Source organism: Nerophis ophidion, linkage group LG13 (genome assembly GCF_033978795.1).
Source record: "Nerophis ophidion isolate RoL-2023_Sa linkage group LG13, RoL_Noph_v1.0, whole genome shotgun sequence".
Lineage (NCBI taxonomy): Eukaryota > Metazoa > Chordata > Actinopteri > Syngnathiformes > Syngnathidae > Nerophis > Nerophis ophidion.
Window position 1 is genome coordinate 60058199 of NC_084623.1, and position 24088 is coordinate 60082286.

Genomic DNA, 24088 nt, shown 5'->3' on the forward strand with positions numbered 1-24088 from the left:
ACGCGTCACGGCACCGCAGGCGGACGCAATGAGCCCAACACCCCCCGGAACCGCCGGTGCGTCCAGGCGCGGATGAAGTTGGGATATTCGCTTCATCTTCTTCCATCTGAACGGATAAACAGCAAGGTCGATTCTTCCTTCATTCGGACACGCGCGGACTGACCCAGAAGGTCCGATTCGGGCTGGTGCCGCCGATGTTCGGCCGCTGCTGCTGACTGCGTCCCGCGGTACCGAGCCGGCGTCATGGTGCACTGTGCGGGCTGCGAGAGGCCCATCCTGGACCGCTTTCTGCTCAACGTGCTGGACCGAGCCTGGCACGTCAAGTGCGTGCAGTGCGCGGACTGCAAGTGCAACTTGACGGAGAAGTGCTTTTCCAGGGACGGAAGACTTTACTGCAAGAACGATTTCTTCAGGTAACACAAGTGTTCCGGTTCGTCCTCCTTCAGATGGCACCGAATATGAGATACTGTATCTTTTGTTTTAATCAAGCATTTGTGAAAAGGGTTATATGAGACGTCATATATGTATTTACACAAAACGATTTCTTCAAGTAACAGCAGTATTAGTATTCAGATTCGTCCTCCAAATTAAATATATGTTTTTTTTTTATCATGCATTTGGTATTTCTAATTTCTGGAAAATGAAATATGAGACGTTATTTATATTTAAACAAAACGATTTCTTCATGTAAAAGCAGTATAAGTATTCAGATTCATCCTCACTTATATATATATATATATATATATATATATATATAAATCAAGCCTTAGTAGAAAAGGGTATATTAGACGTTTTATACATTTAGATAAAACAATTTCTTCATTTAACAGCAGTATTATATTCCAGTTCGTCCACCTATATGATATATAATTTTTTTTAATCAAGCATTTGTGGAAAAGGGTATACGAGACGTTATATATATTAAAACAACACGATTTATTCATGTAACAGCGGTTTTAGTATTCCGATTCATCCTCACTTAAATTTTTTATATATATATATATATATATATATTTAAATCAAGCATTTGTAGAAAAGGGTATATTAGACATTATATACATTTAAATAAAACTATTTATTTATTTCTTCATGTAATAGCAGTATTATATTCCGGTTCGTCCTCCTTTAAATGAAATATATGTATTTGATTAATCAAGACTTTGGTATTTTGAATTTGTGGAATAGGATATATGAGACGTTATCCATCCATCCATTTTCTACCGCTTATTCCCTTTCGGGGTTATATAGATTTAAATGGACTTATTATTGTGAACTTTTATCGCATACTTGTACAATTACCAACACGGTGTAAATACTTATTTTAATATAAAAAAGCATCTTGATTGAAGGCCTAGTAAACATTTCTATGACTCCATAATGCATTCATAACACTAAAAGCAATCCTACAAAAATGTTTACATTTTTTAGTTCAAACCAATGAAGCGTTTAAAATGTTGAATGGGTGTAAGTTGTAACTTCAATGTAATATTGAAGCTCATTAATTATCGACATGTTTGCCAGTACAAATACTAAAACGCAACAATATATAATAGAGAAATACAAATACAAAAGTCTAACATGATCATGTTGCAATAGAAATGTCGGTAATAAGTATTTGTGGAAAAGTGCGATATGATCCAATATTAAGAGAGAAAAAGCGCATTGATGCATTTTGCACGCGCAGACTGGTTGCCAATAATCTTTGATGAGGAGGCACTAATTAAAAGCTTCTTCATTTGGATTGTTATGCGGGGTGAAAAAACGCGGGGGGAAGCGACGTTTAACGAGTGTCGGCTCGCAGCGGGGCGGAAATCACACTTGGAGCAAACAAGCAAACAAGGTCGCACTCGGGCTCGAACCCGCGGGCCGCCGCAGCGCACATTTCAATATCGGAGAGAAGATCAACAATCAGACGGCCAATACACGTTTGGAATGATCACACCTGGACTAATAGGCTTTCAATAATTCTCACCTTTTACACACGCAACATTCACTAAATATCAAATGGGTTGGCCGTAAAATATTACGTTAAAATGTGTTTTTGTGTCCTTTTGTTAAACATGGAAAACCACATTCTTGTACTCGGACTGATGTAACAATAACGTAATGATAATTATGATGATACAATAAAACACTCATTCATTACTTGATCACGGGTTCAATACGATTGCTAATGTACACACTAAATACAACGATTCTTTCACTCTTGTCATTTTGTCTTCAATAAATGAACAATACAATCATTTGTAGCAATAAAAAACATACAAAAAAGTCAAACAAAATTGTTTTATTGGCATAAAGTATTTTTTTCGTTTGAACACATTTGTAATAAAAGATAATATTCATATTAAACATGCTAGATTAATGGATTTATTGCGGCGGGTGTCCAAAGTGCAGCACGGGGCCCTTTTTGCGGCCCGCAGCTTGCTTTTGCAACACTGAGTCAAAGGAAATAAACAAGGCCTGGATTAGAACTCGACACAAAAAACTATGAAAAAATGTAACTGGCTCCAATGAAGCCAAAATGTGCCGTGAAAACAAAAATACATTTATTTCAAAAGATAATATTAATATTAAGCATGCGAGATTAACAGACCTATGGCGAGGTGTGTCTAAAGTGCGGCACGCGGGCCTTTTGTGGCCCACAGATTGTTTTTTCTTGGCCTGCGACACATTCTTAAAAAGAAATAAATACGGCCTGGATTAGAACCAGACACAAAAAAACTATGAAGAAATGTAACCAATGAACCCAGAATGTGACCTGAAAACAAAAACGTCCGACAAGCAGTGCATCTGACCGCATGTCAGTGTGAAAGAAAACAAAAATATGTACATCCATTTATGACAAATAACGTTGTTTTAGGCTGTACAGAAATGTTTTTGCCAAAAATTGGGAGAGAAAAATCCTCACAGAAACATTGTTGGAGCGACTGGAACCACCTGATACTGAAACATAATAATACATTCAATCAGGAACATCAAGTCAGTCAGACAAAATATATCAAACACTTTAACCTACAAAACATTCTGATGAGGATTAATGGCTGCAATGAGCAAGCTGATACTGATAAAGCACGTCATTGAGAAGACCTGCAGTGTATAATGTTTGATGATTTCCTTGCATCCTGTCATGGTTCTTGGAAGATAAGGTTAAGAAATATAAGATAAGAAAAGGTGCTGTTCGACGGACTAAACGTATTAGAAATAAGATGCCATGTAGTGCACGACATGACCAGAAGCTGCGTGTCCCCGCAGGAGGTTCGGCACCAAGTGTGGCGGCTGCTCGCAGGGCATCTGCCCCAGCGACCTGGTGAGGAGGGCACGCAGCAAGGTCTTCCACCTCAACTGCTTCACCTGCATGATGTGCAACAAGCAGCTCTCCACCGGCGAGGAGCTCTACATCATCGACGAGAACAAGTTTGTGTGCAAGGACGACTACGTCACCAACGCCAGCGTGAAGGACGCCAGCCTGCTCTCGGGTACGTTCACGGTGCACATCTACCTGCTAAATAGTCGCTAAATAGTAGCATGTTTTTTACTGCTCTTTTCTGACAGAGGACCTAGATTACAGATACATCATATTTGGCCAGCAGTAACTGTGGTGCGTTCAAGGACCATCGAATAAAGTATGAGATCTAATTAGGGCTGGGCCGATAAAATTATATCAATATATATATACACTGCGATAGATGCGTAATCGATATTGATAAGAAGTACATTCAATAAATATATTTTTTCTCTTCTTGGTGGGAAGGAAGCGCAAGTATGAATTGATAAGTGATCAGTGGGAGTGACACGCCAACCCAGGGACCGTAGTCAGACCAATGTGGTCTGTCCATGATGCAAGGCACTTGTCCCCACTAAGACCGCTAATACCACACCAGGTTAGCCGCGCTCACCCTTTAGAGCACAGCTGTAACCTCCTGCCACTAAACCCGCAGAAAAAAGTTCTTCTCAGGTTACTCTGTTTACATTTTCACAGTTTTTGTACACTTGATGAAGCATTTCTTACATATTCCTTCATTTTAAGAGCTTACTGTTAAGTGTGTATTCTGATTTTAAAATGTTGTTAACATTGTTTAAGTCTTTTCCATGCTTGTGTTGACAGCTCCTTTCTGCCTCGATATTTATTTATACATTTTAGATCATTTGGGGACGGCGTGGCGAAGTTGGTAGAGTGGCTGTGCCAGCAATCTGAGGGTTACTGGTTCAATCCCCACCTTCTACCATCCTAGCCACGTCCGTTGTGTCCTTGGGCAAGACACTTCACCCTTGCTCCTGATGGGTCCTGGTGAGCGCCTTGCATGGCAGCTCCCACCGTCAGTGTGTGAATGGGCGAATGTGGAAATACTGTCAAAGCGCTTAGGGCTCCTTAAAAAGGGGTAGAAAAGCACAATACAAGTACAACCCATTTACCATTAAATATATTATTATCCGGCGCCTTATTTCCCATAGGTCATAAAAAATGTCATTAATTATTGATATCGACTGATATATTAGTAACATTTAAACAATTACTGCAAAACAAAAAAATAATTTCCATACCTAAATAAGAATAACAGGGCAAATTAATGTTACACAACCGTTATTTCCTGGCACTGAACCAGCAGAAAATAATTCTTCTCAGGTTTCTCTATGTTTACATTTTCACAGCTTTCTTACATTGTAAGTATTTCTTATGTATTCCTTTTTAAAGATTATTGTTAAGTGTTCAATTAGATTTTTCTATTTTGTTGACATTGTGTGAGTGTTTTCCATGCTTGTGTTGACATTTCCTTTCTGCCTTGATAGCTAAGGGATTATAATCACAGGAAGTTACATTTTAAATAAAATATATTTTTCTCCTTTTCCGCATTTCCCATAGGTCATACAAAATGTGAATAATTATCAATATTGACCGATATGTTAATAAAATTTAGACAATTACTGCTAAACAAAAAATAATTTCTATAATTAAATAGGAATAGCAGGGCAAATTAATGTTACACAGACGTTATTTCCTGGCATTAAACCTGCAGAAAATAATTCTCAGGTTTCTCAATGTTTACATTTGCACAGTTTTCTTACACTTTATGAAGCATTTCTTCCATATTCCTTCATATTAAGAGGTTATTGTTAAGTGCTCAAAGAGATTTTACTATTTTGTTGACATTGTGTGAATGTGTTCCATGCTTGTGTTGACATTTACTTTCTGCCTTGATAGCTGGGGGGAATATAATCACAGGAAAGCACATTTCAAACAAAATATATTTTTCTCAAGATCCTTATTTTCCATAAGCCATAAAAAATAGCAATCATTATTGATATCAACCGAAACAAAACACTTATATTGTGATACGGTTGTCAGCCGTACGGCCCTGCCTTGCGTCTGACCCTATGACGAAAAACATTGGCTATAAAACAAAAGTAACACATTGAGGGCTCCTTTTGTCGTTGGTTTCATTTACTGTTGACATGTTCTATAAAACTACATTAACGGTACACTCTCATCACTTATTGTATACAGACCTCGGTTTTAAGGTCACCTTTTGGTTCATTTTGTACATGAAAGATGCTAAAAGCAATATGATGTATGCTAACGAGTGTAATATTTTTTTATCAATAGTCACTATGTATTATTTTTTAGAATAAGCTGAAGTTGCGAGCTGAAAATGGCGGCACACGGCTTTCAGGTGATCCACTTGTCTTTGTTTACATATTTCCAAGTGTTCTCAAACAGAAGACTTTACCCACAAAGGAGCATATTTAATTAAGCCTTAATTCTCCTTGGCACCGTCGCTAATGGCTGCTAGCCAAAGACTGGAACGTAGTTGTTTATAAACACTTTGTGTAAATATTACAATATCAATCAGTATCGTTGCATCCCAAAAACGGACCAAGAGTGTACTGTAAGAAATACAATTTTAAATGTCGATGCTAATTTTAAAATGACAGGACCCCGGGAAAATTAATGCTTTACATTTAACAACGCAAGGTGTTACTCAAAATGAGATTATGTTGCCCAATTTGACTTACAAATCATTTAAATAACAAGCATACAGAATGAACTATTTTCGACTCTGTAAAGGACGTGCATAGACTGCATGACAACTCAAACATCCATACCGCCATCTTGGGAGTTAATCTTTTTGAATACACATCAGGGGGGTTGCCTATTGCCACAACGGTTAATGTTTTACGATGCGACGCTAATTATGTTGCATATTAAATAGTCCAGGGTGTACCCCGCCTTCCGCCTGAATGCAGCTGAGATAGGCTCCAGCACCCCCCGCGACACCGAAAAGCACAAGCGGTAGAAAATGGATGGATGGATCAAATAGGCAAACTATTCATCCCAAAATGCAGAGTATAGGACATATGTATCCAATTTCGTTTAATTACTTTACATATATTTATTAGAATTCATTTCACCAACCAGCTGTGTAACAACATTTTAAAATTCCTAATACAGCTTCTGTCATCTTATGGAGTTAAATAAAACAGATATATATTTAGAGGTTGCCTATAGCCACAACAGTGAAAAAAATCCCCCAGTTTGAAGGCTTGTTAGAAAAGGACATATGGGAAATATATTGTGTATATTTGGACGATGATGTTAAGAAATGTGTATTATCAGAGTATTAATTTTCAACCCTACACAGTGAATGAGATACAGGAAGTGTGTACGTAATTTGTTTGCATATCAGATGTGATTATAATCTCCATTTAAAACATTCTCATTTCCAGTAACGGCGTGCAGTGACCCCAGTTTATCACCGGACTCCCAAGACCCCCTGCAGGACGACGTGGTCCTGAAGGACACGGAGATGGCCGCTCTCTCGGATAAGGAAACTGTAAATAACGAAAACGACGACCAGAACCTGGGCGGCAAGCGGCGCGGGCCGCGGACGACCATCAAGGCCAAGCAGCTGGAGACGCTGAAGGCAGCGTTTGCCGCAACCCCCAAACCCACCAGACACATCAGGGAACAACTGGCCCAGGAGACCGGCCTCAACATGAGGGTCATCCAGGTCAGCGTCACGCTCGCACTAACATGACAGTAAACGTACAAGACAAAAATGACTTGAGTGACTCAAAACCTAAACTGCTGCTGTCTGTTGAATATGTATAATTATAGTACACATTAAGTACAGTATATGTAAAAGTGTTGCTAATAAATCCCAACAGTCAGTAACAACTTTATAATAATTTGACTTTTATTCAATACATATAATCAAATAATTAATAATAATCAAAAAAAGTACAAACATAGTACAAAACAGCGCCAGGGGGATGTAGACTCAATAAACTAAAATAGAATGCATTATATATATATATATATATATATATATATACACACATACATACATATACATATATATACATATATATATATATATATATATATATATACACATATATATCCTGACGATTGAGGGAACCGCTCATGAACAGTTCTGTAGAGATGAAGTAGTCTTGTGATTTTTCCAACACATACATATTGCGCTCTACCATGGTATCGAGCACTAATCTCTGGATAATCCAATCAAGATATATACATATATACATGTATATATATATATATATATATATATATATATATTTGTGTGTGTTCTGACAATGCTGACTTAATGGGGACATCGCTCTGTTTCCACAGTCACCTTTAGGGGACCTCTGACGGTATAGGGTCAAAAAAATCAGGGAAACCGTTTTAAATGATAGTCAGATAGTAGAAAGTATGTTCCTTACAAGTGATGATCAAAAACTTGGTCCCCATTCCAAATGATAACCAGTATGCGTGCGTGCGTGCGTGCGTGTGTGTGTGTGTGTCCATAGGCTTACACATTCCGTGAATAATTTAGATTTGGAGCACAGCATCATAGTTTTAACAGCTTTTTGGTTGTTGAAAGTAAAAATGTTTCAAAGTAAAATTAAAGTTATTTTTAAAGGCAGAAAAAAACTGATCGGGTATTGAGAAACTTACATTTATGAATATAAAACTTAGCCAATAGTATAATGGGGTTGCAAAGGTCAAATTCCTTTACATTTTTTTTAATACTGTGTAAATCTAAATAGCACATGTTAATAATTGGACTTTACCTCACAAAATAGTGACGCCGTCGAAGTCATTTTGCCGCCATGGTCGCCGGGCCGTCACTTCCTGTTTATCTTGGCGCCTCCCACAGAGAACCAATCATATTGCTGCCTCTTCTTCTTCTACGTTGTTGCTGAGCAGACGACATGGCAGTACTCCGTGCAGCCATTGGCTGCCGTCATAAAAAAGAAACGTTACGCGCGTGTCTAATGTAAGTATATCGCAGTCAAAGTATCAAATGTATTCTTTAATAGAACACTTTATTGTTTTTAAACGCAAGAGCACGACGAGTATTGTTCATAGTAAAAATGCCTCGAACAAATACAAACGCACGGTACAGTAATGATGTTGTTACGCTTACGTACAGTACACGTAAAAGTATTGCTAATAAATCCCAACAGTAAGTACCAACTTTATAATAATTAGACTTTAACTCACAAAAAAGTGACGTCGACGTCGAAGTCATTTTGCCGCCATGGTCGCCCGGCCGTCACTTCCTGATTATATTGGCGCCTCCCACAGAGAACCAATCATCTTCCTTCTTCTTCTACGTTGTTGACGACATCGCAGTACTTCGTGCAGCTATTGGCTGCTGTGATAATAAGAAATATAACGCGCTGTTAAAAAAAAATTGTATTAGGTCTTTTAATATTCTGTGAAACTTAAAATAAGGTCATGTTCCAGTGAGTCAAGCGTTTATTAAAAGTCCAAGAAGAGCAGAAGACCATCACGCGTCATTAAATAATGTCCATCACAGTCTTGTGTTAGGAATCCTCATTGTGTTGAAAAAGCGGATATAAAGACTCCGTGCCGTCTGCCTGAGACTCTGGCTAACATGTCAATGAAATACTTTAGACGTGGCACAAGGTTCCAGGACTCCTACAGAAACGTCTACAAACATATCAACATACATTAAAGCTGATTCATGTGTTTTCATATGCCGACACCAGAACCGGAAGTAGCATTTTTAAAAAATGTGTATTAATACATTTCGACATTAAAAAAACAGAAGAGAAACAATAATCAAAATAGTTCAACAACGGTATAAAACATTACAAAACATTATAAAAACAGTACAAAACAGCGTTTATAAACAGCCTTTATAATTAACACAAACGTCAAATCACTTTAACATCAAGGAAAGAAAACAAACGCAAATACAGATAGAGTAATAATACAAAATAATGGGGGGGGAAAAATAATAATAATTTTTAAAAAAAAGACAAAAAGTGCTACCTAATATCAATCCAAGGGCTTTTGCACTCTTAATCATCCTCCCAGATTTGATTGATAATTATAAACCATTAAAAGCCAATTACAAAATGTAGGCATTACTTTCATTAATCGACAATATTTGTAGAAAACAAAAAGCCTGGAGCATAACAATGTTGACAAACATTTCTATTAGGGCTGCAAATCTTTGGGTGTCCCACGATTCGATTCAATATTGATTCTTGGGCTCACGATTCGATTCAAAATCAATTTTTTATTTTTTTTTTCATTTCAACACGGTTCTTGATTCAAAAACGATTTTTTTCCCGATTTAAAAGGATTCTCCATTCATTCAATACCTAGATTTCAGCAGGATCTACCCCAGTCTGCTAACATGCTAGCAGATTAGTATATTTTTGTAAAAAGCTTTTATAATTGTAAAGGACAATATTTTATGATTGCAATAATGTAAATTTGTTTTAACTATTAAACGACCCAAAAATATGACTTTGGGAAAACATTGGACACAGTGTGTTGTCAAGCTTATGAGATGCCATGCAAGTGTAAGCCACTGTGACACTATTGTTCTTTATTATTCTTTTTATAAATATCTAATGATAATGTCAATGAGGGATTTTTAATCACTGCTAGGCTGAAATTATAACTTATATTGATACTGTTGTTGATAATATTCATTTTTGTTTCACTACTTTTAGTTTATTCTGTGTCCTGTTTGTGTCTCCTCTCAATTGCTCTGTTTATTGCAGTTCTGAGTGTTGCTGGGTCACGTTTGGTTTTGGAATTGGATTGCATTGTTATGGTATTGCTGTGTAATGTTTTGCTGGATTGAAAAAACAAAACAAAAAAACGATTAAAAAAAAAAAGAGAATCGATTCTGAATCACACAACATGAGAATCGCGATTCATATTCGAATAGATTTTTTCCCACACCTCTAATTTCTATGTTACAGTCCTTTATAAAAATACCAAATGTGATCTCTTTCTATAGAGAATGGGGACATCTCCACACCCTTGTCTCTCAGCTCATGTCTCATCTCCTCCCAACACACATGTGCACTCTCACACACACACACTTACACACACACATTCCACACACAGATGATTGACATCCTCTACATCACCACAGATATAACAGCCATCAACCCCCATGTTACATTTAAGTCTCAAAAAATCCTTTGAAGGGTCTATTGCATAAATTATTTTAAATTGTATTTCTTAAATTTTCAGACAAATTAGGGTATGTAATATATCTTGTCCTCATTTTCCTTAGCTCAACTTTTGCGTCCTAGTTTTAGTCTATCGGAGTAAAAGTATCAAATGTATTCTTAAACAGAACGCTTTATTATTATCAAACACGCGAACATGACACAAAGAAAGTATGTTTAAATAGTAAAAATGCTGAGAACAAATGAAAAAGGTAAAGTAATTATGTAGGCAAGGCATTTTTATTTATATAGCACGTTTACAACACTTTTTAAATTGTACCAAAGTGCTTTACAGGTTAAAAAGCATAGAGCAAAAAACAAACACAAACAATGCATAAGCTAAACAAGATAGTGCAAAGAAATACAGTGAAAGGGTTCGGATAAAAAGTAAAATTGCAAGATAAAAATAATGAAATAATAAAAGTGCGACAAATTGAAAAAAAAAAAAAAAACGTTTCCGTACTGTCAATAATGATGTACCTGAGAAAATGTATACCTTTGCTGCGCTCAATTTACCGATAATAATTTTTTTGTTTCCTTAGTTGACTTAGAACATGAACATACTTACAGTATAATACATCAAACAATTTGACATTATTTCACTTGACATCATGTCGGAAAAGGAGTAGCAAGAAGCAAAGCTAATCCAACCCTCCCCCTCCCCCACTTCAGAGCGTTTACAAATACATACGTTCATTTTCTGACTTCTTTTTGTTGCTCAATGACATCCGTGATTGATTCACACAGCCGTTCCTGTAATAGATCATCAAGTCAGTCGTGATAAACATACTGAGAGGAAGAGAATGTTGTCGGTGTTTATCAGAATTCGTCTGCTGTGTACTTTGTAAGCACGTTCTAACGTTCTACTTGTTACTTTTAGTTTTGTGCCGGCAGCCAACGGCTGCCAGAAATACTTTGGCGCTTAGCACCAATCAATCTAACGCGCGTCCCAATAAGAAGGCGTGTGATTGGTTGTTTCCGTGAGGCGTCCAATGTAAACAGGAAGTAGTAGCTTTTCCCAGCTACATGCTCGCAAGACCATACGTACAAACTTCATGGCTTTTTCTGTTTGACCAGGACAACGTTGGTTAGAGTACAATGAATATCATACATAGTCGCAATTTAATCAATAATAATAATAATGATAATACATTTTATTTGTGAAAGCAATTTACAATAAGCAAAAAATCTCAAAGTTTAAAAACATAAATACATATATCTAAAAAAGGCTTTTTTTAAATAAAAATTTAAAGAAGAGTTTTTAAGCCTTTTTTTAAAGCATCCACAGTCTGTGGTACCCTCAGGTGATCAGGGAGAGTGTTCCACAGAATGGGAGCGGCGGAGCAGAAAGTCGCGTCTCCCATAGTTCAGAGCTTTGTCCTCGGAGGTGTGATGTGGTCGTATTTCCAGACTCTCATCAGGCTCCTAGCAGCACTATTTTGTAGGTACTGCAGCTTCTGGATGTTCTTGCTGGGTATCCCGACAAGAAGTGAGTTGCAGTAGTCTAGTACTCGTAATCAAGTTCAAACATCGGCAGTATGTTTTATACGGGGGTGAGTAGTCCGTTGTTATATGCCGTACTAGCATGCTAACATAAGTATGTGCTTCTACGTCAGGATTGTTCAACTTTTTTTTTCATTGAAAAAATGTGGAGGCACACCACCAGCAGAAAACTTTAAAAAACGAAACTCTTTAGCTGATATGGACAATAGAAAGTTGTTCAGGCAAGTGTTGGATAAAAATTCAAACCAAAACTTGGCATGCATGAAACAGCTCTTGTCTCAAAGTACTCTCACCTCACCTCCTGACTTAGTTGGAGGTATTTCCTGTGTGTAGTCTTTTAGTTTTTGTCTTGCGCTCCTATTTTGGTGGCTATTCCTGTTTTGTTGGTATTTTCCTGTAGCAGTCTCATGTCTTCCATGAGCGCTATTCCCCCGCAACCCTTTTGTTTTGCTAAAACAAAAGAGTTGCGGGGGAATAGCGCTCAAGGCTATTTCAGATGTAGCGGTCCTTTGCGGGGACATTGTTGATTATCATGTCATGTTCGGATGTACTTTGTGGACGCCGTCTGCTGCTCCACACGCTGTAAGTCTTTGCTGTAGTCCAGCATTTTGTTTTTGTTTACTTTGCAGCCAGTTCACTGTTGGGTTGGTTCTGCTTAGCCTTCCCTAAGCCTTAATGCCTATTCTTAGCGGCATTGGCCTTATGTTTATTTTTGGTTTAACCTTTTTACCTGTACGCTATTGTGATCGCCACAAACCATGTTCCCCACATCCACAAAGCAATTAGCTACCTGCTGCCACCTACTGATATGAAAGAGTATTACATGGTTATTCTGCTCAGCAACAACAACAATATTTTTTTTGACATCATCTCCCACGGCAAACCAGAGTGTGTGGTTGAAAACCCCTCTCCTACGTAGCACACGTAGAGCTCTGCTTCTTCCGGTGGCCATGCATCTTTGCCGACACGATGCGCTCATTAAAAGGTGTCATGTGACAGCTTATATTTGATGGCGAGGTGTCAACACAAGCTGCCAGACTGGCGAGGCCCGTGCAGGCTCCATTCTCTCACATTCGTCACCCCAATTTACAAGCAGCCTCCTCCGCTGGAATTGAACATGGATTTCATTTACAAGGGGAAAAAAATAGTTGGCCGACTGGTGAGGTTGATTGGGAAATGGGTAATTTATATGCCTTCTTTTAAAAAAAAAAAAAAATTCCTGGCGCACTCGGCGAGGCAAAGTCGCCAACTGGCTGCTGGGAGTTTTGGCACAGCTGAGGATTGTGCGATCGTATTTAGCCAAGATTAGCATTTGAAGCCAAGATGATGAGCTTCAGACCTTTTTCATGGCTCTTCTTCCCATTGTCTCCTCTGACACTCTCAATGGAGAACTCACACACGTCACAACATTATGCAAAACGCCATAATATGTCCACTTTAAACAAAACACCACGACTTGCATATATTCAACAATTATGTCTTAAAAGTTTTCCAAACATTTAAATTATATAGCAAAATATTCAACAACAACATCCATCCATTTTCTACCGCTTATTCCCTTTTGGGGTCACGGGGGGCGCTGGCGCCTATCTCAGCTACAATCGGGCGGAAGGCGGCGTACACCCTGGACAAGTCGCCACCTCATCGCAGGGCCAACACAGATAGACAGACAACATTCAACAACAACAATCAATTGGAAAAACTAAAATATGCATGGCTATATATTATAAAAAATATACATCAAAATATGATATAGCGACAATTAACATCCATACAAAAACAATTAACATGTTCATATAATGTTATTTTGAAAACAATATTTATAATTTTAATTCAACATATCATTTCTTATTTTTAAATATTTTTTATTTTATAATAAATATTCAACAATGTTTTTAATGTGTTTCGGAAAAATGAATCTTTTTTTGCATAATGATTGCACATTATGTGTACATTACAAACCCAGACTTAAGGAATATATTTGATATACTTGCATTAAATTTAATGATTTCACATATGTCATTAATGTCACTCGTGACTTTATTATTAACATATAGTTATAAATTATAACAAATAAATATTTGGCTATTAGCAATGATCATTAGAAAAAACAAAATATGCAAATATTCGATAATTGTTATTATTTACATAGACTATATATTTACATGATATAGTAAAAACATCATTGGGGTGAAACTCAAGGCCCGTGGACCACATCTGGCCCGCCACGTCTAATTCTTCATGTACATCATGCAGTTGCATATCTTTTCAATATTAATATTGTCTGATACGGCAACTACAATATTAGCTTACATTCTACAAAATATCATAAGATTTGAATAAATATTTAAATATCTACTTGACTTATATTATTCATTAAATTGTACATTATAACAACAAGAATAGATTGTACAGTAAAAAAAAACAAAAAAAAACTGACAGCTCAGTTGCCAGAATTTTACTGTAAAATACAGTGATTGTGGAAAAAACAAAACAAAAAAAAAACAAGTTATATTTTATGGAATAATTGTGGCAAGTACTACAAATATTTGTATTTACAGTGCAGCTCAAAAATTATATATAATAATAAAATGGTTGATATTATAATAAGGCGACTCCTTGTACATTTACATTCTAATAATATTGAGCCATAACTGCAACACACCTGTTCTACAGGATTTAGCAATAATAAAAAATAATAAAAAAACTAAAATGTGCATGAATATATTGTACAATTTACGTTAAATACATAACATATTTGAATTACATATAAAACAATGATGTAGCGACAATTAAAATCCATACAAAATTAAAATGCTTTCATTATAGTTTTATATTAAATTAATATAAAAAAATTGGGATTTAATATGTACTTTTTTCTTTATAATGAATTATATCATTTTTACTTTGAATGTTCAACATTATTTTTAATGTATTTAAGAAAATGACAGCTGTTTTGTGCAGTGATTGCACATTATGTGTACATTACAAACCCAGACTTAAGGAATATATTTGATATACTTGCATTAGATTTAATGATTTCACTTATGTCATTAATGTCTCTCGTGACTTTAATGTTATTAACAAAAATTATTATAAATTATAACAAATGAGTGTACTTGACTATTAGCAACGATCATTAGAAAAACAAAATATGCAAATATTCGATAATTGTTATACTGCGACCCAAAAAGGGAATAAGCGGTAGAAAATGGATGGATGGATGTATTATTTACATATACTATATATTTACATGATACAGCAAAAACATCATGGGTGTGAAACTCAAGGCCCGTGGACCACATCTGGCCCGCCACGTGATTTTATGTGGCCTGTTAAAAGCCTGCAAATAATATGCATCAATAAAGTACTTCATCTATTTATTCATGTACATCATGCAGTTGCATATCGTTTCAACATTAATATTGTCTGATACGGCAACTAAAATATTAGCTTACATTCCACAAAATATCATAAGATTTGAATAAATATTTAAATATCTACTTGACTTATATTATTCATTAAATTTTACATTACAACAACAACAATAGATTGTACGGTAAAAAACAAAACAAAAAACTGGCAGCTCAGTTGCCGGAATTTTACTGTAAAATACAGTGATGCTGGAAAATAAAAAACAAGGTAAATTTTATGGAATAATTGTGGAAAATACTACCAATATTTTTATTTACAGTTAAAAATGATATATGATAATAAAATGGTTTGCAATTATAATAATGTGACTCCTTGTACATTTACATTCTGATAATATTCAGCCATAACTGCTGCACACCTGTTCTGCAGGATGTAGCAATAATAAACTAAAATATGAATGAATGTATTGTACAAAAAACGGAATGGAATTTAATTTTTTTTTTCCCCCCTGAATGAGACAACCAGAATGCAGGCATTTACAATGTTATCTATGAACGATAAAACACTGAATATTGATATCATAGGGTCTTCTAAAGATCCCCAAAACTCGTTTTAAACCCCATGTAGGTCTGGCATTCCAGGCTAGAGGTCCCAGACTCTGGAACAATTTGCAGCAGTCCTTCTGTGATCTTGACTGTGTTGAAACTTTCATTTGAAAACTTCTCTTTTTAGTAAAGCTTTTAGTTATTGCACCTTTTGACTATCATTTTTAATCCACTTTGTATCCTTTTTATGATGTTGCCCCTGTTGTTTTACATTTAATTGTTGTTTTACTTGACTTATGTTTTGTGATTGTATCTGTGAAAAGCGCTTTATAAATAACATTTACCTACTTACAACTTACTTACTAAAACAAAATCCCTGCTGTGACGTAGATTACCATAGTAACCAACTAGAGTACCATAGTAACTATTCAGATCACCATAGTAACTAGTACATCATGCACAAGCACAGATTCCAGCCATTGAAATAAAGTGTATACTGTAGTTGAAGACTTACTTACGGTCATTTCAAAACATCACTGCACATCATAATGGCAGCTACACATTTGTTCTTAAAGATCGAAACAAATTATTTGGGAATGTCCGGTGGGCCAGATTGAAAAGCCTAGCGGGCCGCTTGTGGCCCCCGGGCCTTCATTCGCCCACGTCTGTTCTAGAAGAAAACAAAGAAGTGTCATGGGGGCACTTTTATGCCTAGTAAGACGTTTATCACGGCTCAACGTCTGAGATGACTTGTATGTGATTGGTAATAGAGACCTGGTGTGTTTCAGGTGTGGTTCCAGAACCGCCGTTCCAAAGAGAGACGCATGAAGCAGTTGAGTGCTCTGGGGGCCCGAAGGCATGCCTTCTTCAGGAGCCCCAGGCGGATGAGGACCCTGGTGGACCGCTTGGAACCAGGAGAACTTATCCCAAATGGACCTTTCTCTTACTACGGAGGTGGGTTTTCTTCTTCAACTGCCTGACAAGCAACTTTGCAAATGTCCTCAAAGACGTCCCGTAAAGTTTTGTACTTGACTTCTACTCTTTTAGTGACGTCTGGCAACCATTTAGGAGACAACTAGCAGTGTGTCCTGTCAATTACTACTAAAGCTCATTTTAAATCTACAGTCGTCATGTTTTAATACAATATTATAGTTTAACAGAGAACAAGCTAAGAAAATATCCCAATCAGGCTTTTCACCTTCGAAAGTCTGACTATTGGGACAAAAACCTCACAACAGCAAATAAGACACTCAATACATTTCTTTTCAATGTTTTTCAATGTATATCTTCTTTGTTCATTTCGTGGTAATAAGCACAAGTTGTTTTCAAGTAAGGATTTAAAAAGAACAAAAATATATTCTAAAGTAAAAGGCTCATAAAGTTGTATATGATTGTCAACAAAAAGTGTACAATCTTTATAAGCACATTCTATAACATCAACTTAACATGAAGCACACGCTTGCTTTGTACGAATCACAACGTCTTTTCATGCACACATCCTTACATCTACTTTATACACTTATCAACATTATTTTAATTTCATGCACACATCCTTACATGTACTTTATACACTTATCAACATTATTTTAATTTCATGCACACATCCTTACATCTACTTTATACACGTATCAACATTATTTTAATTTCATGCACACATCCTTACATATATTATATACGTATCAACATTATTTTAATTTCATGCACATATCCTTACATCTTGTTTATAAACTTATCAACATTATTTTAATTTCATGCACACATCCTTACATATACTTTATACACGTATCAACATTATTTTAATTTCATGCACACATCCTTACATCTTGTTTATAAACTTATCAACACTATTTTAATTTCATGCACACATGCTTACATCTATTTTACATATATGTTACATATATTTTACACATATCTTACATATGTCTTACATATATCTTACATATATCTTACATCGATCTTGCATGTATTTTACATATACTGTTTCTTACATAAATTACATCTATTTTACAACAATCTGACATACATCTTACTTACAATGTATAATTTTTTATATCTTACATCTATTTTACATATATCTTACATCAATCCGACATACATCTTACTTACAATTTATATTTTTTATATCTTACATCTAACTGACATATATCTTACATCAATCCTACATCGATCTTACATATATCTTGCATAGATCTTGCATAGAGCTTACATATATCTTACATAAATCGTATACAAATCTGACATATATCTTACATATCTCTTACATCGATTTTACATCTATTTTACATATAACTTACATCAATCATAGATCGACCTTGCATCTATTTTACATATTTCTTACATCGATCTTACATCGATTTTACATCTATTTTACATATATCTTACATCAATCATAGATCGATCTTGCATCTATTTTACATATATCTTACATATACTACACTTGTTATACATCGATCTTACATCCATTTTACATATATCTTACATAAACTACACTTGTTATACATCGATCTTACATCTATTTTACATATATGTTACACATCTCTTACATCTATTTTACATATATGTTACACATCTCTTACATCTATTTTACATCGATCTTACATCTATTTTACATAAATGTTACACATCTCTTACATCTATTTTACATCGATCTTACATTGATTTTACATCTATTTTACATTAATCTGATGTACATCTTACATACATTGTATATTGATTTATATCTTACATCAATCTAACATGGACCTAACATCGATCTTCTGTGGATCTTACATAGACCTGACATGGACCTGACCACGGTCCTATGCTGATCTTATGTGGATCTTACATCAACCTAACATCGATCTTACTCCAATCTTATGTGGATCTTATATCGACCTGACATGGACCTAGCATTGATCTTACACTAATTTTATGTCGACATGACAAAGATCTGACATGGACCTGACCACGGTCCTATGCTGATCTTATGTGGATCTTACATCAACCTAACATCGATCTTACGCCAATCTTATGTGGATCTTACATAGACCTGACATGGACCTGACCACGGTCCTATGCTGATCTTATGTGGATCTTACATCAACCTAACATCGATCTTACGCCAATCTTATGTGGATCTTACATAGACCTGACATGGACCTGACCACGGTCCTATGCTGATCTTATGTGGATCTTACATCAACCTAACATCGATCTTACTCCAATCTTATGTGGATCTTATATCGACCTGACATGGACCTAGCATCGATCTTAAACTAATCTTATGTCGACATGACAAAGATCTGACATGGACCTGACCACGGTCCTATGCTGATCTTATGTGGATCTTACATCAACCTAACATCGATCTTACTCCAATCTTATGTGGATCTTATATCGACATGACATGGACCTAGCATTGATCTTAAACTAATCTTATGTCGACATGACAAAGATCTGACATGGACCTGACCGTGATCCTATGCTGATCTTATGTGGATCTTACATCAACCTAACATTGATCTTACTCCAATCTTATGTGGATCTTACATCGACCTGACATGGACCTAATATCGATCTTACGTTGATCCTATGTCGATCTTACCTGGACTTCAAATAGACCTGACATGGACCTGACCTCGATCCTGTGCTTATATTACATCGATCTGACATCAATCTTACGCTGATCATATGTCGATCTTACATCGACTTGACATCTATCTGAGATGGATTTGACATGGACCTAAAAGCGATCTTACGCTAATCTTATGTCCACATGACAAAGATCTGACATGGACCTGACATCAATCTTACTCTGATCAAATGTCGACTTGACATTGATCTGAGATGGACTTGACATGGACCTAACATCGATCTTACTCTAATCTTATGTCAATCTAACATGGACCTGACCATGATCCTATGCTGATTTTATGTGGATCTTGAATCGACCTAACTTTGATCTTACTCTAATCTTATGTGGATCTTATATCGACTCGACATGGATGGACCTAGCATCGATCTTACGTTGATCATATGTGGATCTTACATCGCCTTCCCATAAACCTGACATGGACCTGACCACGATCCTATGCTGATCTTATGTGGATCTTACATCGACCTGACATGGACCTAGCATCGATCTTACGTTGATCATATGTGGATCTTACATCATCTTTCAATAGACCTGACATGGACTTGACCACGATCCTATGCTGATCTTATGTCGATTTTACATGGACCTGACATCGATCTTACTCTGATCCTATTTTGCAATGACAATTGGACCTGACATCGATCTGACCTGGACTTGACATAGACCTAACATCGATCTTACTCTGATCCTATTTTGCTATGACAATTGGACCTGACATCGATCTGACAGGGACTTGACATAGACCTAACATCGATCTTACGCTGATCTTATGTCAAGCTGACATGGATCTGACATGGACCCGACATTGATCTTACTCTGATCTTATGTAGAACTTACGACGACCTGACCTGGATCCTATACGAGCGGTGTAGTCCACAACATCACAAGCTGATGTCAGGTGTTGCAGGTGTATGTGTCGTCCTAGCGAGCGTTAGCATAGTAGTTTGTTTGCAGACTTAGTCGGTGTTTCACGTAGCGGTCTCCACATTGTGTAGCTCGGGTGGGAGTTCTGGGAAGGAATGATTTCACCGGACAAATGCTCACAAAGACAGTTTCCCACTTCTTATCTCCCTGATATTCAACACTAGATTCCGTTTTTTGTAGTCCAGTCTGCGAGTCACACGCCAATGACACAGATTAGTAACACCAAGGAAAGCAACACACTTAACCGTGTCAGGTCAACCCAGCGTAAACCTTGAGTTGGTAGTATTTTCTACAAACATGATATCCGTGAACATCTTCACTTTGTTTCTGAAGATAGTTGTCAGCTTTCGAGCTCGGTGTCCAAAGTTATCCTTTGTGGGTTTCAAACCAGTCAAATATTTGAGATTTTACGCATGGAGTGAATTGCTTTTGTCGAATTGCCGAGGAAATGGACCGACTTTTAATTAATTCTGCAGCCTGGATGTGTTCTAGCCACCCAAGTGCAGCCGAGAATGAATTAAGAGCAAGCGGCTCTGTGACTAATGTCGCCCACATGACTATTCAAACATGTCTTCTTCAATGTTATTCCTCTTCTCCCCGCTCATCCATCTTCATTTTGTCAATCTGCAGATTATCAAAGCGAGTATTACGGTCCAGGAGGGAACTATGACTTCTTTCCTCAGGGCCCACCTTCGTCGCAAGCCCAGACCCCAGTTGATCTGCCCTTTGTGCCCTCTTCAGGCCCCACGGGCACACCCCTGGGAGGTATGGACCACCCACTACCGGGCCACCATCCATCCAGCGAAGTGCAGCGCTTTTCCGATATCATGTCCCACCACCCCGGGGACTCTCCGAGCCCCGAGCCCGGCATGCCGGGGACCCTGCACAGTATGTCCTCCGAGGTGTTTGGGCCCAGCCCGCCCTTCACCTCTCTGTCTCTCAACACCAACGGGTACAGCAACCACTTGTCACACCCGCCCACGGAAATGAACGAAGCCACTGTGTGGTAGCTCTTTGCCAGGCTGGACGCTAACCGGGGTCTTGGATTCAAACATGGATACCAACAGGGTTTGGTCGATACCACAGGAGTATTTTTTTGTATCATTTCTTATTTATTATTTATTGGTACGAACCAGATTGGACACGACAGCCTTCATCTCCCTGACACTGTCGCTTTTCTACTCATCATTTCCTGTTTCATGCCTTCTTTCTTCCCGAGATGACGAATTTGTCAACGGTGGGCGGGGCTACGAGGCGAACGTGGCTTTTTTAGCACTGGGAGAGGCTGTATCGTTCTGAGGTGCAGGTTAGGACGGCTTTGCGGGAAACGACGCTCAAAGTGTGACAACGTCCGTAAAATACCGACATTTTAACCGAAGGAAATAGCAGAATAGAAGAACTTATTGAAGAATAGTTCAAGGTAATTTAGAAAAACAATAAACGAGAAAGAGCGGATCCTTTCAAAGAACCGTTCAAATGACCGGATCCTTGTTCTGGTTCTTCTAAGAATTTGTTTACCTGTTTATACGATAACGAGAAGCAGTTATAAGAAAAGATGCGTATATTAATAATTCAAGTTTTTGGATTCTCTTTGTGGGAAATATTGATTCCAATTTATTCTGGGTTGTTTTGATTGTAAACGCTCCACAATGTGCTAGCTTATCCCCAGTGAGGACCGTGAGATTATTACTTAGAGTTTTCTTTCACCCCAGAAATGTTGTGGAACCATTTATACTACAGAGGCTTCAAATAACCTAAACCTAAATAGTAAATCAATAAGACTACAGCAGAAATGAGCACAACATAGTGTATAAATGTCAATGCAACATTGTACTACCCCACCTTTGGATGTGCACACCTAAACTTGTCTGGTTGCCCTCACACTGCGGGGTTTTATGACAAATTCCAATATTGGGGTAACTAAATCGATGTTTTATTGTAGTGGTTCACATTAGCAAAAACATATGACTTCAATGTGAACTGAGGGTGATGCGCAGGAAACGTGACATTGTACCAAATAAAGGTGGCGTAAGCTACTAAACGCACCAGAAAAGTATTTCCAAATGTTGCTTCTTTTTCTTTGACTCCGGCTCGTTTTTGTATTTTATTTCAGTCGGTTTAGTCAGGTGGTTTCAAGTGGCTCCTTAACGAATGGCCGCCGACTGCTAATCGGTTCTCGTCGTTGGCTTAAAAGAGCCGTTCAAAAGACTTGACTCGCTTGCGAGAATTGCGAGTGGAAACAGGAAATAGCAAACATGAATTGATTAACGTTGACCCTGACTTAAACGAGTTGAAAAACTTATTGTGGTGTTACCATTTAGTGGTCAATTGTACAGAATATGTACTGTACTGTGCAATCTACTAATAAAACTTTCAATCAACAATAAAACAAGAAATGCGAGTGGAAACAGGAAATAGCAACCATGAATTGATTAACGTGGACCCCGACTTAAACAAGTTGAAAAACTTATTGGGGTGTTACCATTTAGTGGTCAATTGTACAGAATATGTACTGTACTGTGCAATCTACTAATAAAACTTTCAATCAATCAATCAACAATAAAACAAGAAATGCGAGTGGAAACAGGAAATAGCAAACATGAATTGATTAACGTTGACCCTGACTTAAACGAGTTGAAAAACTTATTGTGGTGTTACCATTTAGTGGTCAATTGTACAGAATATGTACTGTACTGTGCAATCTACTAATAAAACTTTCAATCAACAATAAAACAAGAAATGCGAGTGGAAACAGGAAATAGCAACCATGAATTGATTAACGTTGACCCTGACTTAAACGAGTTGAAAAACTTATTGGGGTGTTACCATTTAGTGGTCAATTGTATGGAATATGTACTGTACTGTGCAATCTACTAATAAAACTTTCAATCAATCAATCAACAATAAAACAAGAAATGCGAGTGGAAACAGGAAATCGCACCGATAAAACAAAAATTGCAAGCGGAAACAGGAAATGATAACGGTATGGCGATGGTGTCATGCTAGGGACTGGGCTTAGTGATCAAACACGGAAAAAGACGTTTCCACATCCCATAAATGTTCGGACCATGAACGACATCCCTAGCTTCTGTCAAAGACTTGAATAGCTTTACGCACAGACTCTGTATTTTATTGTATTTATTCCCTACGCCTCGGACTCTGTAGGTCTGCCATATTGACCGTCCTACCGTCCTTTTGTCCTTCTTCTTCTTTTGCTGTCAAAATGTCCACCAAGTCCTGGGAACGCCGCCTTCAAAAGGCCAAGACCCGAGCCCTCAACGGATTGCCAACCCTTTATTTCAACTTGAAGTCCAGCTTCTAAAACACCTGGACTTGGAACAGTCGAGTGTTTACGTGGTCTACATGAACCATTCAGGAGTCCAGAGGTCTGTGTTTTAGAACGCCGTCCACGTAAAAAAAAAAAACCTTGCGAGCAACCAACCAAACTTTTGTATTGATTTCCTTTCTTTTGTACGAAGAAACGACACTCGCCGGGGTTTTGCTTCACTGTGCTAGTTTGTACGAAATGTTGTTTACAAAAGAAAACATGCATCCAGCGGAGTAGTTGCCAAATAAAAGAATAGCACAAATATTA

The 24088-nt window shown here is 37.2% G+C and overlaps 1 protein-coding gene and 1 long non-coding RNA gene across 3 annotated transcripts; one reads left to right on the forward strand and one right to left on the reverse strand.

Moving 5' to 3' along the window:
• Positions 1-24088, forward strand: lhx1a (LIM homeobox 1a). 2 transcript variants are annotated; one of them, XM_061919325.1, is made up of 5 exons: positions 1-413; positions 3256-3479; positions 6727-7010; positions 16724-16889; positions 21124-24088. In XM_061919325.1, the coding sequence occupies exons 1-5, from the start codon at positions 244-246 to the stop codon at positions 21501-21503; spliced, it is 1224 nt and encodes a 407-aa protein (XP_061775309.1). In that variant the 5' UTR covers positions 1-243; the 3' UTR covers positions 21504-24088. The 2 variants fall into 2 exon arrangements, with proteins under 2 accessions (XP_061775309.1, XP_061775310.1); XM_061919326.1 differs by having other exon boundaries at positions 21235-24088.
• Positions 2273-8961, reverse strand: LOC133564818 (uncharacterized). The gene is made up of 3 exons (XR_009809343.1): positions 8513-8961; positions 8080-8246; positions 2273-2946 (listed from the first exon to the last, which is right to left on the reverse strand). It is a non-coding gene; the product is annotated as an uncharacterized LOC133564818 (long non-coding RNA).

Excerpts from the sequence above, each read along its gene's own strand:
- lhx1a (XM_061919325.1), top strand. The coding sequence starts at position 244 with ATGGTGCACTGTGCGGGCTGCGAGAGGCCCATCCTGGACCGCTTTCTG. Across the intron at positions 414-3,255 it reads TGCAAGAACGATTTCTTCAG|GAGGTTCGGCACCAAGTGTG; the intron begins GTAACACAAGTG and ends GTGTCCCCGCAG. Across the intron at positions 7,011-16,723 it reads TCAACATGAGGGTCATCCAG|GTGTGGTTCCAGAACCGCCG; the intron begins GTCAGCGTCACG and ends GGTGTGTTTCAG.